Here is a 16,125-nt window from a genome sequence, read left to right on the forward strand (position 1 = left end):
GATAATATACCTGATAACCTGAAACCACCTGAAGAATAAGTTGACTGTTCATTATTTTATTAATACATACATTACATCTTTTTTTAGGCGATGGGCTAGCAACCTGTCACTAGTTGGATCTCAATTCTATCGTTAAGCCAAACAGCTGAACGTGGTCATTCAGTCTTGTCAAGACTGTTGGCTCTGTCTACCCCGCAAGGGATATAGACGTGACCATATGTATGTATCTACGTAAATGAAGAATCCCAAGTTTATAAGCCTTAGTCGCCTTTTACCACATTCGCGTGAAAGAGATATACTTAGTGTTCTTTTTGATATTTGTGCCGGGAACCACTCGGTACGGGCATCACATAGTACATATATTTTTTATTATTTAAACATAATAACATAAAACTAGCTTTCAGTATGAAGTTACACAATTATACTGTAATTTACACGCGAGTGAAGTCACAGCACGACGCTAGTCAGTCATTAAATACATAGAAAACGGTCGAGTTTCAGCGAGGAGCATGTTTTCAAGAAGCATGTCCGGTGACATAGGAAACTTTGTTTTTGTCGCGACCAAAATGACATTTTTAAATAATTACAAAACGATTGTCTGCTATGAAGGCCGTGTGGTTCCCGGCACCGTTGAAAAAAAGAATAGGACCACTCCATCTCTTTCCCATGGATGTCGTAAAAGGCGACTAAGGTTATTATGCATTGTATTATTTTGGTGACAACTTGTTATGTGTATCATAAATAAATAAATAAGGGATAGGCTTACAAACTTGGGATTCTTTTTTTAAGGCGATGGGCTAGCAACCTGTCACTATTTGAATCTCAATTCTATCATTAAGCCAAATAGCTGAACGTGGCCATTCAGTCTTTTCAAGACTGTTGGCTCTGTCTACCCCGCAAGGGATATAGACGTAATCATATGTATGTATGAGTATCTGCTCTATGCGATAAGCGTTTTAAACTTCTATGGAGCGTGTCATAGGTCATGTTATTTTCATAATTAAAAAAAAAAGCGGAATTGGATGCAAAATTTACTTATAAATACATTAGCGACCCGCCCTGACTTCGCACGGGTCGTTCGAGTCAAAACATTCTTTTGAAACATTTGAAACAGGAATAAAATCCGTCAATAACTTTCTAAGATTAGCGCATACATACAGACAGACAAAAAAGGGACTTTGATATATGTAGTTATGATACCGTCACGTCAAACGTTTAGCCAACCTGATTATAAATTTCAACTTTAATAATGTACCTATTTATATATTTTTTTAAATTTTGCTAGTTATTCTTGGGTAATTTATACACATACATACATATAGACACGTCTATATCCTTTGTGTGGTAAACAAAGCCTTAACAGTCTTGAAAACTGAAAGACCACGTTCTGCTGTATAGCTTAATGATGGAATCCAGATTAAATTAGTGAGAGGTTTCTGGAGAAGATACAGACTGAGACAGGTAAAAAAATTAAAGAACTATTTAGAAATAGTGCCGTGTGGTTCTCGGCACCACTACAAAAAAAAATAGGACCACTCCATGTCTTTCCCATGGATGTCGTTAAAGGCGACTAAGGGATAGGCTTATAAAATTGCGATCCTTTTTTTAGGCGATGGGCTAGCAACCTGTCACTATTTGGATCTCAATGCCATCATTAAGCCGAGCAGCTGAACGTGGCAATTCAGTCTTTTCGGGACTATTGGCTCTGTCTACCCCGCAAGGGATATAGACGTGACTATATGTATGTATGTATTATTTAGAAATTTTTGTTGCATTTTCTACATTAGGTACAATGGAAAAATTTTACCGCGGGTTATGAGGTTATGAAGGCCAATGTATTCAATTAAGGCCACTATTTCTATATAGGTATGCCTCTGTAGATATTTACGTAATTCTATAATCTGCTGACATTATTGATATTTGAGATATGCAAAGGAAGCTAATATTTGTTATCAAATTGCGGAAAAACAATACAAATGAAGCTTCATAGTAACTTGTGATTCGGCCGCGTAAAAACCTAATAATATTTGGTTTTATAAAAAAATATTTTGGTTTCAGGAGTACTAAAAAGTTTATGAACGAAAAAGCACTGGAAAAACGGTGTAATGAAATCGACTAACATGGATCCTTGTTCGGATCGCCTCAGCACCTCTAGTGACTCAACCAGTGAATCAGAAACATCTTTACCACCGTTCCCATACGAAAACCCAAACGCAAATTATTACAACCAAACTGAAATTAACGAAAAGCAATATTTCTCGTGCAAACAAAAAACACAAAGAAACGAAGACAGAAAAGAGGTTTATTTACAAGAGAGTAACAAAATACCATTCGAAAACTATCTATCACCGCCGAGAAACAAAAAATATTTGAATTTCGAACTGAAATTGCCGCAGAGCGACAACTTTTTTAATCAAATCGACGATAGAGGCGCATATTTCGAAGTGCCTGTCAAAAATTGCGTTCAAAATGAGAACAACCCGAATTTGGGCGACGTGAAAATTGGTAACCAGCCAGTATTTGAAAATATGAATGATAGAGACCGGGTTACACAATCGTATTTTAGTGAGAATGACAACGGTAATATGAGGAGATGTTTGAACTTCAATTCCGAGCAAGTGCAGTGTGTATGCGAAGCGTTACAACAGAAAGGTGATATAGAGAAATTAGCGGCGTTTCTGTGGAGTCTACCAACGAGCGAGTTGTTGCGTGGAAATGAAACTGTTTTGAGGTAAGTCATCTTTTTTTCCTAAGGTTATAACTACTAGTAAGATTAAGGCTTGTGATAAGAAAAATACTTGGATTTATCTGCAAAAATTGGTGAAGCTTACGGAATTTTTTACCACAAAGACAACCACGAGATCGAAGGTTGTAGCAGACATCTTACAACATACAATCAATAACTCTTGCGAAGGCCAACTAAATTCTTTATTCTTTTTATTCCAAACACTGCCTGCCTAGTTGTGTTTTTAATTTTTTTTTTCTATTTAGGGCCCGAGCATTGGTAGCGTACCATAGAGGCGTATTCCAAGAGTTGTACGCCATATTGGAAGCGCACACGTTCCCGCCAAGACACCACAATGCTCTACAAGACCTATGGTTCAAGGCGCATTATGACGAAGCCGAGAAAGTAAGGGGCAGGCCATTAGGTATGTAAATTTTATCTCTTTATCAATAGGTACAAAAAGTTTCATAAAAATCTCAGCAGTTGACTTCAAAACTCGGATTCTGCTAAATCTATACTAATATTATAAAGCTGAAGAGTTTGTTTGTTTGAATGCGCTAATCTCAGGAACTACTGGTTCCAATTGAAAAATTTCTTTTTGTGTTGAATAGACCATTCATCGAGGAAGGCTTTAGGCTATATAACATCACGCTGCAACTATATAAGGCACAAAGAAATTATGGAATATGTAAAAAAAGCGGGGAAAATTATTCATCCTTGAGGGCTTCAATGTTGTCCAAAATAACTATTCCACGCGGACGAAGTCGCGGGCACAGCTATATTATAATACATAAAGCTATAAATTAAGTGAACGTGTTGCAATCTACGCTAATCGGTCAATTTAAAATACTATCAATAATGTTTTTTTTTTTTGCACAGGAGCCGTTGATAAATACAGACTAAGGAAGAAATATCCACTGCCAAAAACAATATGGGATGGAGAGGAAACTGTCTATTGTTTCAAAGAGAAAAGTCGGAACGCTTTGAAAGACTGCTATTATAGAAATAGGTAAGTTTAGATTTTTTTTTTTTTTTAAACTAACATAAAAATATGTTAGTAATTCTATCATTAAGCCAAACAGCTGCTAGCTATCAGTCTTTTCAAGACTGTTTGACTGGCTCTGTCTACCCCGCAAGGTTTATAAACAAATCCAAAACAAACAAATCCTTTTTATCGGTTTAAAATAACTTTTGTCACTATTTGCATCTCAATTCTACTATTAAGCCACACAGCTGAACGTGGCCATTTCGCCTTTTCTATAGGTACTGTTGTCTCTGTCTACCCCGCAAGGTATATAGACGTAACAATATATATGTGTATGTATGCATCTTTTAATGTAACTGTCTAAATGTCCGTGCAATAAAGATTCAAACCAATAACATACATACATACATAAAATCACGCCTCTTTCCCGGAGGGGTAGGCAGAGACTACCTCTTTCCACTTGCCACGATCTCTGCATACTTCCTTCGCTTCATCCACACTCATAACTCTCTTCATACAAGCTCGGCTCTTTCAAACCAATAAATCGGTTTACAATAACTTTCCCCGTCAGGTATCCCACTCCTGACGAGAAGAGGGCATTGGCAAAGAAGACTGGTCTTACTCTAACACAAGTGTCCAACTGGTTCAAGAACAGGAGGCAGAGAGACAGGACACCGCAGCAGCCAAACAGATCGTAAGTTTGATCTCCTCATACATAATCCATACCAAATCAATATCCACATAAATTTGATCTCTTTATGAATATCTCTTAATGCCGTGTGGTTCCCGGCACCAATGAAAAAAAAAATAGGACCACTCCATCTCCTTCCCATGGACGTCGTAAAAGGCGACTAAGGGATAAGGCTTTTAAACTTGGGATTTTTTTAAGGCGATGGGCTTGCTACCTGTCACTATTTGAATCTGAATTCTATCATTAAGCCAAACAGCTAAACGTGGCCTTTCAGTTTTTCAAGATTGTTAGCTCTGCCCCGCTACGGATAAAGACGTTAATATATTTATATATAGATAGAAAGTTAAGCCTGTATATGTCAATATATCGGGCCTTAAAAATTAAAAAAAAATTTGACGTTCATAATTGCGTACTACATAACCAAACTTTGGACGACTGCGGGCAATATGTAACTTGACTCCTGTACAGGACCCCATTGTTTCAATTTAATGGGCTGTCACAAGGTTGCTTTGTTATTTTATAATAATATACGCGACGGTTTGTTTGTTTATGAGTTTCAGAAATTAAAACATATTTAGTTCTTAGAATAAAATAAAGAGTTGATACTACTTAGGTAAAACAATAACGTCCCGACGATGCATACAAAACATTAGTACTTATAATCTGTAAAAATAGATAAAGAAATAATAAGCTGTGCCTTGGGCTTAGCTGTCGTGGGAATTTCGTGGAAAAAAATATTCTTTTTCCTGATTATATACTTACAACACGCGTACAATACAAAATTATATCATAATCTGTCCAGTTATTGCGTGAAAGCTTAACAAACACACATACATGTCCACGCCATCCACAAAACCTGACAAATTTTCGTATGACAGATTTTACCCGCTTTTTTAATAAGTATTAGTACACCGCTATAGAATTGTATTTTGTACAATAATTTTTAAATAAATAAATTGTTTCGCCGCTTGAACGCATGCGCGTATTTTCCGAAGGCTGGGAACCACATGACCATCTAATTCTAACTACTCTACAAATTACTAGTTTAAAGAAAGAAAGAAAGAAAATCTTAATTAGGCGCCAAAAGTTAACATTAGGTACATTGTTCATAAACATAGAAATAAAAAAAAATACCTACATGATGCGTCCAAAGGGTTTCCATTCAGCATATGCAATTGCATGTGTATGATGTCTTCAGTAGCTAACTCTTAGCATAGTTATTTCGATTTAAATTTTATCGTGCCTTGCAATCGGCATTTGCCTGTCATCACAAAATGGGCGTTTGTAAAAAAAAAATGACAAATTCTAATAAAAAGTTGGGGTCAATTTTTTTCTACAAAATTCTTGTCGCAGGCGGTCATTATGAGGTCATTAATCAATCTATAGACAATACTCAATTTTTTTCGCAGTCTGTAGATCCACATGTGGGGTTGACCATGTGCAAAGAAAAAAAAACTGGCAAAGTGCGTGTTGGGCCTCGCGCAATATGATTTAGGCCGATCGATAAAGCCGAAGGTTGCCTTCAGTCTTTTCAAGACTGTTGGGTGTGTGTATTCCGCAAGGGATATAGACGTGATTGATTTTGTATGTATGTAATTTTACAGTGACCTTAACATATTTTTCACAGGCAGTAATCCTCTAAATACAATTATTACTCAATCCAGCTAAAAGTTAACGCCGAGTCGTCGAGACTCTGTCTACGTCGTAAGGGGAATGACGTGTAATTTGTATGTAGTTAAATAGGACCATCATAAATTCGTTTTAAGTTGCCCTATATTTTCTTTGATCATTTTTTTTTTAATAGTACATATTGTTTTTTTTTTCAGTGAGATGTTGGTTCCCGCTCAATACGCTGGTCCTCAGAACGGCCTGGCTCAGGCGTTGCTCCCGAACGCTTATTATCACCAGTTACAAGACCCCTCGCATTATATGCATAGCAATGCTCCGTGAATTCATATATATGTACTTATATATACTGTTAATGCGAAAGTCTGTCTTTCTGTTTGTCTGTATCGGTTAAACGGCCGGCTGAACTGTTGCACAAATGTGATGAGTTGGCAAGAAAGAGTAGGAACAATAAATTATTATTATTAGGTAGATAGACCAGAGTTCAAATAAAGAATATATTTTTTTTCAAAATTCAACTCACTGTTTTTAAAAGTGGGATGACGAAGTTGGGATTCTTCTCCGGAGGTAGCGGTTTCAAATCCCGGCCGGGTCATGATGAGAAACAAACTTTCTCTGATTGGCCTGGGTCTTTGATGTTTATCATATTGTATAAAATATGTATACTCGCCTACCTTTCTAGTATCGTTGAGTTAGTATCTCGTAGACACTAGTCTCGAACTTATTTTGAGGCTAACTGAATTTGTGTAATCTATCCCGTAAGTATATATTTAGGTATCTACTTTTTGAATACAATGTACAACGCTACGCTGACGAAGTCGCGAGTAAACAGCTAGTGTTGCCATATATTATTATAAAAAAAACATAAGTTAGGTACGTTGTGATTTTCTCGTAAGTAGGTTATTCGATTCAATATAAAGTAGTGTAGGTATTTCAGTTTCCTTGCCATATTGGTACGTACTTAATGAATAATTATTAGTTATGGAATATTGGAATAAGACCAGGAAAATATGTATATTTAAATTTTGAGACTATAAGCAGAAATTTCCTAGAAAGTTTTTTAATAGTATCTAGTAATACATAAAAATACCTATAACCAACGAATTTGAAAAAGTAAAAAGAGAAGCAGTGTAGTTAGTAAGTTTATTCAGATATCTTTTACTAATCATAAAAGCAAAAAGTTAGTAATATTTATTTACATATCTAGTATCTAATATTTTTTGTGTATCCTGTGAAAATAATGCTGGATTTGAAGGATAAAAATTGTTATTATTACGTTATATTATTATTGTACAAACCTAAAATTAAATGTGAAACCATTGTAATCACGCAATATTAAGTGAAGAATATAAAAATTTTATGATAATCGACCTAAAGAAAAATTTGAAGAATTTTAGTATCTAGCCTCAAATCATAGTGACTCCTTCATGAAACTAGTAAAAATTAAATATTTTTTCCCATTTCAATATAACTTAACTACCCACATGCACAACAAAATACCTTCTTGAGTATATAAATTTGTTTTTTATAAGAATTTAAGACTGTAGGTAATAACATATCTATGTAAATATATTCTTTAACCTATTTAAGGTGCTGTTTATGTTCAAATGATTGTATTCTAGTCTAAAAAGTGAATAAAGTTCTATGAGAATTTAATTTATGAGAATTTTATTTTACGTAGGTATACCAAAATATAACTTCGATTCTTTGACTTCGATCATAGAATAGAATAGATTTATTTTCAAAATTGGATACAAGGTACCACTTATTGACGTCACATCACTTTAATCTAATTATAACTACTACCGCTTCCAAAGAGCATGTGTAGAAGAAGCGGCGGAACAAACTACACGGCAGCATTTACAATACAAGCATACTGTCACTGACATTTTTTCTCCGAAAGCTAGTGATGGGCATGGGCCACAGATTTAAAACGTTATTTTTATGTTTCTGGCTTAAACGAAATAAATCATTTTAGTTTTCTCTATTTACGCAATTTAGTATAGCATCGATGCGTTGTCACATCTGAATTATAAATCTTGGTCTTTTCTCACATAAAAACTTGATAGATGTTATACTGCGAGGTTTTTTATTATTCTGTTGCTGAGAAATTTCATGCCTATGGTATTGAGCACATAGTTTCTTATTTAGCTAACTAGCAGAATTATAATTCTGCCCTTTTAAGTACGTTAGTACATGTTTTACGTAGTGATGTTATATAGCTAACATGAAATACTGTAAAAAGTTTAAGTAGCTAGACTAAAATATAAATTTAGCAAAAGATAATGAATGAAAAATAAAGCAAAACTATCTCTATAGGCTCAATAAATTTTAAAATAAACGTAAATATATCAAGCGTAAAGTATCGATGTGATTTCCGTGTGACAACCTAGATTTATACTGTCAAGTCAACGTCAACTGTGATGTCATTAGTCATGACCAATGTCATGACAGACAATATAGAGGCAGTGCTGCCAACTCAGCGCTTCGGAACTAAATCTGGCGCTATTTTTAATATGTTAGCGCCCAAAATTCTGACCTTAGCTATATTGTTAATTGTAATAAGGCGAAATTTCTTAATTTTTGATCTTTAAAACTTTCAGGCAGTGAGAAGTAAAAATTAAAAAGTGATTGACTGACTAATAATGTGATGTGACTAATAAAATCTTTGACGTTTGTTTTTGCCTATCTAACGTGGACCAATTAAGCGCCATTTCTTAAGAGGCAGTTGGCAACATAGACATAGACATAGACACACTACTAGGTACGCAAAGCAAATAAGCACAACAATAAAAAAAAAATACTATTCGCAACGCGAGCTTTCTTTGTTGGATTATGTTAATATTATGTAAAGTCCTAGAGTATTTGTGATCTCAATTAAATTAGTATCTTAGTGAGTATTTCTATTAGTGGATTTCTGCTTTAAAATTGTGATTATTACGTTGTGTACAGTAAATGACGCAATAGGGAAAGTGCATCATGATGAGCGATACGAAATCTTTTGTTAATTTCTCGTGCCAACGCTGTTTACAGCCCTTGAAGCTCGATGATACTCTTAATAACCTCGGGGAGCACACTATTGCCGATTTAGCGCTTCAAATACGAAGAAATAATGAGGTTGATTTGGATTTGCAATCTTCAAGTTTAGAACATTATGTGCCTCCTTTTCGCATGTCGGACTCGGGGAACGGCACAAACGGGTTTATGGTCATCTCGGATGGGTGGGAAACCACATCTTTAGGCCACCAGTTACACGTGAAAGCTACTTTATTTGATTTACTATCAAATAATTCCGATGTGGACCACCCTTTGTGTGATGAATGTACTGATACGCTTCTAGAATTGATGGATAATCAGTTGCGGCAAACTGAGGCTGAATGGAAGGACTACAATGATTATTTAAAAAAATTAGAGGATGACAAAGAAGATTTGAATTTGGAAGGACTCGAAAAAGAGTTAGATGATTGGAAGCAGGAACAAACCAGGTTATTACAAGAATTATCAGCGCTTCAGAAAGAAGAAAAAGCTATGAAAGGAGAGATTGAGGTACAGGAAGCGGAGAAAGAAAGGTTGGAGAAGCAACAGGATCTATATTGGAAAGAGTTCATGAAGTATCGTAAAGATTTGATGACAACGGAAGATCAGATGAAGTTTTACGAATGCCAGTTAGCATACACACAATCGCAGTTAGAGAAATTGAAAAAGACAAATGTGTTCAAAGCTACTTTCCATATATCGGATTCGGGGCAATTCGGTATTATAAATAATTTCAGATTAGGACGATTGACAACAGCTCCTGTAGATTGGTCAGAAATAAACGCTGCTTGGGGTCAAACAGTTTTACTCTTATCTTCTTTAGCGAGGAAAATCAGCTTTTCGTTCCAACGGTACCGTTTAGTTCCGTACGGAAACCATTCTTACATAGAAGTTTTGGAGGACCAAAAAGTATTACCATTGTACGGTTCCGGCGGGTTCCGTTTTCTCTGGGATACAAAGTTCGATGCAGCAATGGTAGCTTTTTTGGATTGCCTTCAGCAGTTTAAAGAACAAGTTGAAAAGGGAAATACAGGGTTTTGCTTGCCGTACAGAATTGACAAAGGCAAGATTGAGGATAAAGCATCACCCCCTAATGCGTATTCCATCAAAATTCAGTTCAATTCGGAAGATCATTGGACAAAAGCATTAAAATACATGTTGACAAATCTAAAATGGGCATTAACTTGGATTTCATCGCAATTTAGCGAGGAAAAAAATGATCAATAAGTCTGTGATATTAAATGATTATTAGTCTAATTTTAATGTAAGATAGTTTATAACATGACAATTTGTCAGTTGATAGAGCACTGTATTAATTCTTAATAATGGATATTTCTTAGTGCACTGTGTAATTATTCTAAAACAGTTGTTATAATCTGCTTTTGACTTATATTATTGACAGTCTTGCGTGATATCTCTAAGTTAGATATAATTTGGAATATTAAAAGAAACAGCCGTTTTAGATTAATTACGGAAAACTACTTTGTTCTAAGGCCATAAAGTACCTTTTTGTGGGATGTCAAATTATTCCCCACATGTATATTTAGTGCTGTGATTCCCTTTATTTTATAGAATTTTCTTTGTGTATGATCCTCAATAAAGAAGTACATAAAATAAAATATATGTTCTTTTTACCTAAAATGCATATTTAGTGGTTGTTATGAAAATGGCGTCAGGCACATTAAACATTTAATCTGCTTATTGCATTGCATAAGCTAAAAAATTTTAAAATCCTACTTATAATAGTAGACAACGAGGTTTGTGATTTAATAAAAAAAAACAGACATATTTGTTTGTTTGTTCACAAAAAAGTTAAAAATAATAAAAAATAAAAATACTTCACACCAAAGCGATCAGTGAGATGGTACCTAATCTACTTCATTTTCTGGAGCTGATGCCTGCCTCTCGCCACGCCAAAAAGTAGGTCTATTGTGTACAATTAACAGTAAATGACACAAATTTATTAGGCACATAAGTATATTGTTAGGTATTATTTGTATTTTAGCGGACACCGACTCCAAAAATTGATGTAGGTAGGTTAGGAACCAACCTACTCCTCCTTTTTTTAAAGTCAACTTATACCTTAGAGTAAACTATATCCTGAAAAAAACCCAAGTCTCGCAGCTCAGTCTTTCTACCGTAAAAAGTTGTGAGATCCATGTAATACCAAGTTGGTTAATCTATTTAGTCTCTACTTAAAGGACCTTCTGTCTTAAGTTATTATATTACATAAATTATTATCATGTTAATATTAAAAATATAATGTGTTTTAAACAAAAAGATCGACTTGGACATCGCATGAAAACACAATGAATATTATATAATTATAATATTAGTATTCGTAAATTCTTTATTCTATCGCGCCTCACGCCATTGAAACTCTCGTCTCCAAAACACTCTTTTATTGTTGTGGGTTAGAAATGGGTCCACTATTCAGGACCAAGAATACACATGTCCATCCATGTCGTAGTTATAAGTGTAACACCCCTTTTTCGGTATGGGAATAAAAATGTTAAATTTACGTCGGTAGTGTCATCTAGCGGAATTTGAAGTCAATAAATGTTAAGGCGCCGTTTTATTAAGACGTCGGTTCATTTGTTATTCGTGTTGGGTTTAGTGCCATATTACAATCATAGATGTCGCTGTTTAATTTTCTGAATGACCACTTATTAAAACTAGCTGGGCCCGCGACTTCGTCCGCGTGGAATAGTTATTTTGGGCTTCATTGAAGCTCTCAATGATGAATAATTTTCCCCGTTTTTTTTTTTCACATTTTCCATTCATTTCTTCGCTCGCTTATAAGTTGCAGCGTGATGTTATGCCACCTAAAGGCTTTCTCGATAAATGGTCTATGCAACACAAAAAGATTTTTTCAAGAAGATTGGTTCAGTAGATAACGCATGTGAAGAGAAAACAAACAAACAAACTTACTTTTGCATTTATAATATTGAGTCTGGATTGGGATACCGTCTTATGAAATTAGGTACCTAGGTGTTGTCTTTTATTTTGCGAAATGCTCATTTCTGACAACTTAGGTACGCAATTGGTTATCTCGGTATATTTAAACCGAATTTATACTAATATTATAAAGCTGAAGAGTTTGTTTGTTTGTTTGAACGCGCTAATCCCAAGAACTACTGGTTCGAATTGAAAAATTCTTTTCGTGTTGAATAGACCATTTATCGAGGAAGGCTTTAGGCTATATCACATCACGCGGCAACTATAAGGAGCAAAGAAATAATGGAAAATGTGAAAAAAAACGGGGATAATTATTCATTTTTGAGGGCTTCAATGATGCCCAAAATAATTATTACAAGTAAGTTAAGTACAGAATAGTGAGTAGAGAGAATAGAGATAGAGAGTTAAGTAAGTTATAATAGTGAATTAATTTAAGCCACGGGATTAAATTAAGTACTTGCCAACTTAACTTAAAAACTCCAAATACTTTGAAGATAGGGATTGCATTTCAGAAACAAAAGCTATCTGTGAGCTGAATCTATGATAAAGGCTGAAACGTGCGACTGCTGAGAGAAGACGGATTACCGACTTATACAACGAGTTTTCGAGATATACTCTGATAAATTGATATTTTGAGGTAAGTTTTATGTTAGATACCCCGTTTCAATATTCTGGCATTTTAACTATTTTACACCAGAGAGAGAGCGGAGAGTGTGGAGGGAAAGGTCGGAGTGGGAAGACCTAGACGAACATATCTTGATCAAATTAAGGACGTCCTGGTAAAGGGTCAGGTCAAAAGTACCCGAAACCGCCGAGCTTGCATGAAGAGAGTTATGAATGTAGATGAAGCAAAGGAATGCAGAGATCGTGGCAAGTGGAAAGAGGTAGTCTCTGCCTACCCCTCCGGGAAAGAGGCGTGATTTTATGTATAGTATGTATGTATGCACACCAGAATAATACTGCCTTGTAGTTCCTGGCACCAATAGAAAAAAGAATAGGACCACTCCATCTCTTTCTCATGGATGTCGTAAAATATGACTGTGGCTAATAAACTTGGCATTATTCTTGTAGGCGTAGGTTGGAAACCTGTCACTATTTGAATCTCAATTCTATCATTACGCCCAACATCTGAATGTGGGCAATCAGTATTTTCCATACTGTTGGCTCTGTCAACCCCGCAAGGGATATAGAATAGATCTATTTTCAAAATTGGACACAAGGTATCACTTATTGACGTCACATCACTAAAATGTAATTATAACTACTACCGCTTCCAAAGAGCACGCGTAGAAGAAGCGGCGGAACAAACTACACTGCAGCATTTTCACCGGATTTAAAATTAGATGTGATTCCATCCAGTCCATCCAAAGATATGGAGCACGGATGTTAAAATATGCAGACATATAAATGGTACATAAATAAAAGGTACATACACTATAGCGAACCATTTCTGAACCAAAGCTACATTTCTTTTTAACGGCCGTGTTCCTACATATTTTCCCCTCTTTAACCTATAAACCGAGTGTAAAGTGAGGCAGGTAAGTGCCTGCTATAAATCCCTTCTTAGGAACCTTTTAGACCTTTCTTAATGTCGAATTAAGGCGTTGCATCGGCTTTAAGGACTCCTTTGAATAAGCCGGGGGTAAGAAAAGCACATTGTATTTTTTTTTAAAGTTTTATGTATGTACGTGTACATCTTCTTCTTACATACATACATACATATAGTCACGTCTATATCCCTTGCGGGGTAGACAGAGTCAACAATCTTGAAAACACTGAATGGCCACGTTCAGCTATTTGGCTTAATGATAGAATTGAGATTCAAATAGTGACAGGTTGCTAGCCCATCGCCTAAAGAAGAATCCCAAGTTTGTAAGCCTATCCCTTAGTCGCCTTTTACGACATCCACGGGAAAGAGATGGAGTGGTCCTATTCTTTTTTGTATTGGTGCCGGGAACCACACTTCTTCTTCTTGCCGTTAATGTCGCTGAGGTCCTCACCTCTCTGAAAAGAAAACAGCCATTTGACCATGATTCTGGATTGAGTAAGGTTTTGCAGGGGAACCTCAACCCGTATTATAATAAATAATAATAATGAACGGGTTTTGAACAGGAGAACAACATAACATCAACTTCTCCAAAGGGCCTCTACGTGTTGGATTTATATCCCCACGCAAGCATCTCCAAAATCCGGGGTGTATAGACCCGTGAAGTCCAAGAGGAGAAACATAATAATAAATATATACGGGACAAATTACACAGACTGCGTTAGCCTCAAAGTAAGTTCGAGACTTGTGTTACGAGATACTAACTCAACGATACTATATTTTATAATAAATACTTATATAGATAAACATCCAAGACCCAGGCTAATCAGAAAAAGTTTTTTTCTCATCATGCCCTGGCCGGTATTCGAACCCGGGACCTCCGGTGTCACAGACAAGCGTACTACCGCTACGCCACAGAGGCCGTCTAAATGGATAATGGTTACACATCCCGTTGCCTGAATGTGTGGATTTCATCGCGATGTTTTTCCCTCACTGTAAGAGCATCGGTTAGTATTCAAACTAATGTACGTAACTTCGAAAATAGTCATCGGTTCATTGCCGATATATAAATAAAAATGATTCGGCCACAAAATACATAATAATAATAGTATAATAAACCATACAGCTGAGCGTGGCCTATCAGTCTTTTCAAGACTGGTGGCTCTGTCTACCCCGCTAGGGATATAGACGTGATCATATGTATGTATGTATGTATAATAAACCAACTTGATTTTCATCATAAAAACTGCGTTACGAATTTTTTTTGGGTTACGTTTTCGACGGGTTTAATATATTAAGTGACAAAAATTAATAATGTATCTTTTTAAAAAGGGTGACGTGGGAACGTATAAAGGAAAATTTAGGGGCTTAAATATTGCTTGTATTATATTTTAGTGGTGTTGGAAGATTAACGACTTAGGGTGCAACAGGGAACGTTGTTTTATAAATTGAGTAGGACAAAAAAACTGGTCAAGAGCGTGTCGGGCCACGCGACGGTTAGCCAACCTCTTGAAAGGCTCTGCCTCTGTCTACCCCGCAAGGGATATACTCGTTATAATATGTATGTGTATGTAACACACTGTATATAACATGTTATTTAATCAAAAAGTTAAACATGTCAAGAATAAAATAACACGATTTAAATGCATAGAAGCGAATGTCGAGTGAAATTTATTTTACTCTGTGGACTGACGGGTAGTTTAACATTTAGTTTCGTTAAACTTGGCTCAAATATAAGTCAGGTTTAAGTTTGAAACCCCACTCGACCCGAAGATAGTGAAATTTATTTAAGGTGCAGACGCGAGGCGATATAACTTAAACCTGACTTATATTATATCTTTTGTTAACCGAAAAATAGAATAGAATAGATTTATTTTCAAAATTGGATACAAGGTATGACTTTTTGATGTCACATCACTTAAATCTAATTATAACTACTTACTACCGTTTCCAAAGCGCGTGTGTAGAAGAAGCGGCTTAACAAACTACACTGCAGCATTTTCACCGGACGTCAATTTACAAATATTTAGATCTCTTTAATCTAAATCGTGGACATTGTCTACATTAAAAAACTTGAATTAATGTGAAATTGAGTTAGTTTTCGTTTTAACTGTATTTATAGATATACAGTGCCGTGTGGTTTTCGGCACTTGAGAATAGAACCACACCATATCTTTGCAATGGACGTCGTAAAAGCCAACTAAGGGATAGGCCTATAAAATTTGGATTCCTCTTGTAGGCGATGGGCTAGCAACCTGTCACTATTCGAATCTCAATTCTATCATGAAGCCAAACAGATGAACGTAGCCGAACTTAAAGAAGTTAAAATCCATACAATCCAAATATATTGAGCGTCTATAAAAGAGACTACTTACATTTATTTCAAATCAAGGATTTTACAGTGCAATCACGAAACCATTGATAACCCTAAAATGTACATGAAAATGCAATGAAAATAAGCCTATAATAAAAGCTACTTTTTTTTACGGATGTTGGCGTTTTTTACACGCCGTAAACTTTACTGTTTTACAACATTTTTTACGGCTGACAGTAAGATG

General features: G+C 35.5%; 2 protein-coding genes across 2 annotated transcripts; both read left to right on the forward strand.

The window, feature by feature from the left end:
- Window positions 1-2,105: 2,105 nt before the first annotated feature.
- LOC106142118 (homeobox protein SIX1) lies at window positions 2,106-6,351 on the forward strand. Its single transcript, XM_013343743.2, has 5 exons — window positions 2,106-2,731; window positions 2,992-3,149; window positions 3,605-3,734; window positions 4,282-4,404; window positions 6,228-6,351. The coding sequence occupies exons 1-5, from the start codon at window positions 2,106-2,108 to the stop codon at window positions 6,349-6,351; spliced, it is 1,161 nt and encodes a 386-aa protein (XP_013199197.2).
- A 2,423-nt stretch (window positions 6,352-8,774) lies between these two features.
- On the forward strand, window positions 8,775-10,685 carry LOC106142117 (beclin-1-like protein). Its single transcript, XM_013343742.2, has one exon. It carries the CDS (start codon window positions 9,007-9,009, stop codon window positions 10,288-10,290), a length of 1,284 nt encoding a protein of 427 aa, XP_013199196.2. The 5' UTR covers window positions 8,775-9,006; the 3' UTR covers window positions 10,291-10,685.
- The last annotated feature ends 5,440 nt before the right edge of the window (window positions 10,686-16,125 follow it).

This window comes from Amyelois transitella, chromosome 27 (genome assembly GCF_032362555.1).
Source record: "Amyelois transitella isolate CPQ chromosome 27, ilAmyTran1.1, whole genome shotgun sequence".
Lineage (NCBI taxonomy): Eukaryota > Metazoa > Arthropoda > Insecta > Lepidoptera > Pyralidae > Amyelois > Amyelois transitella.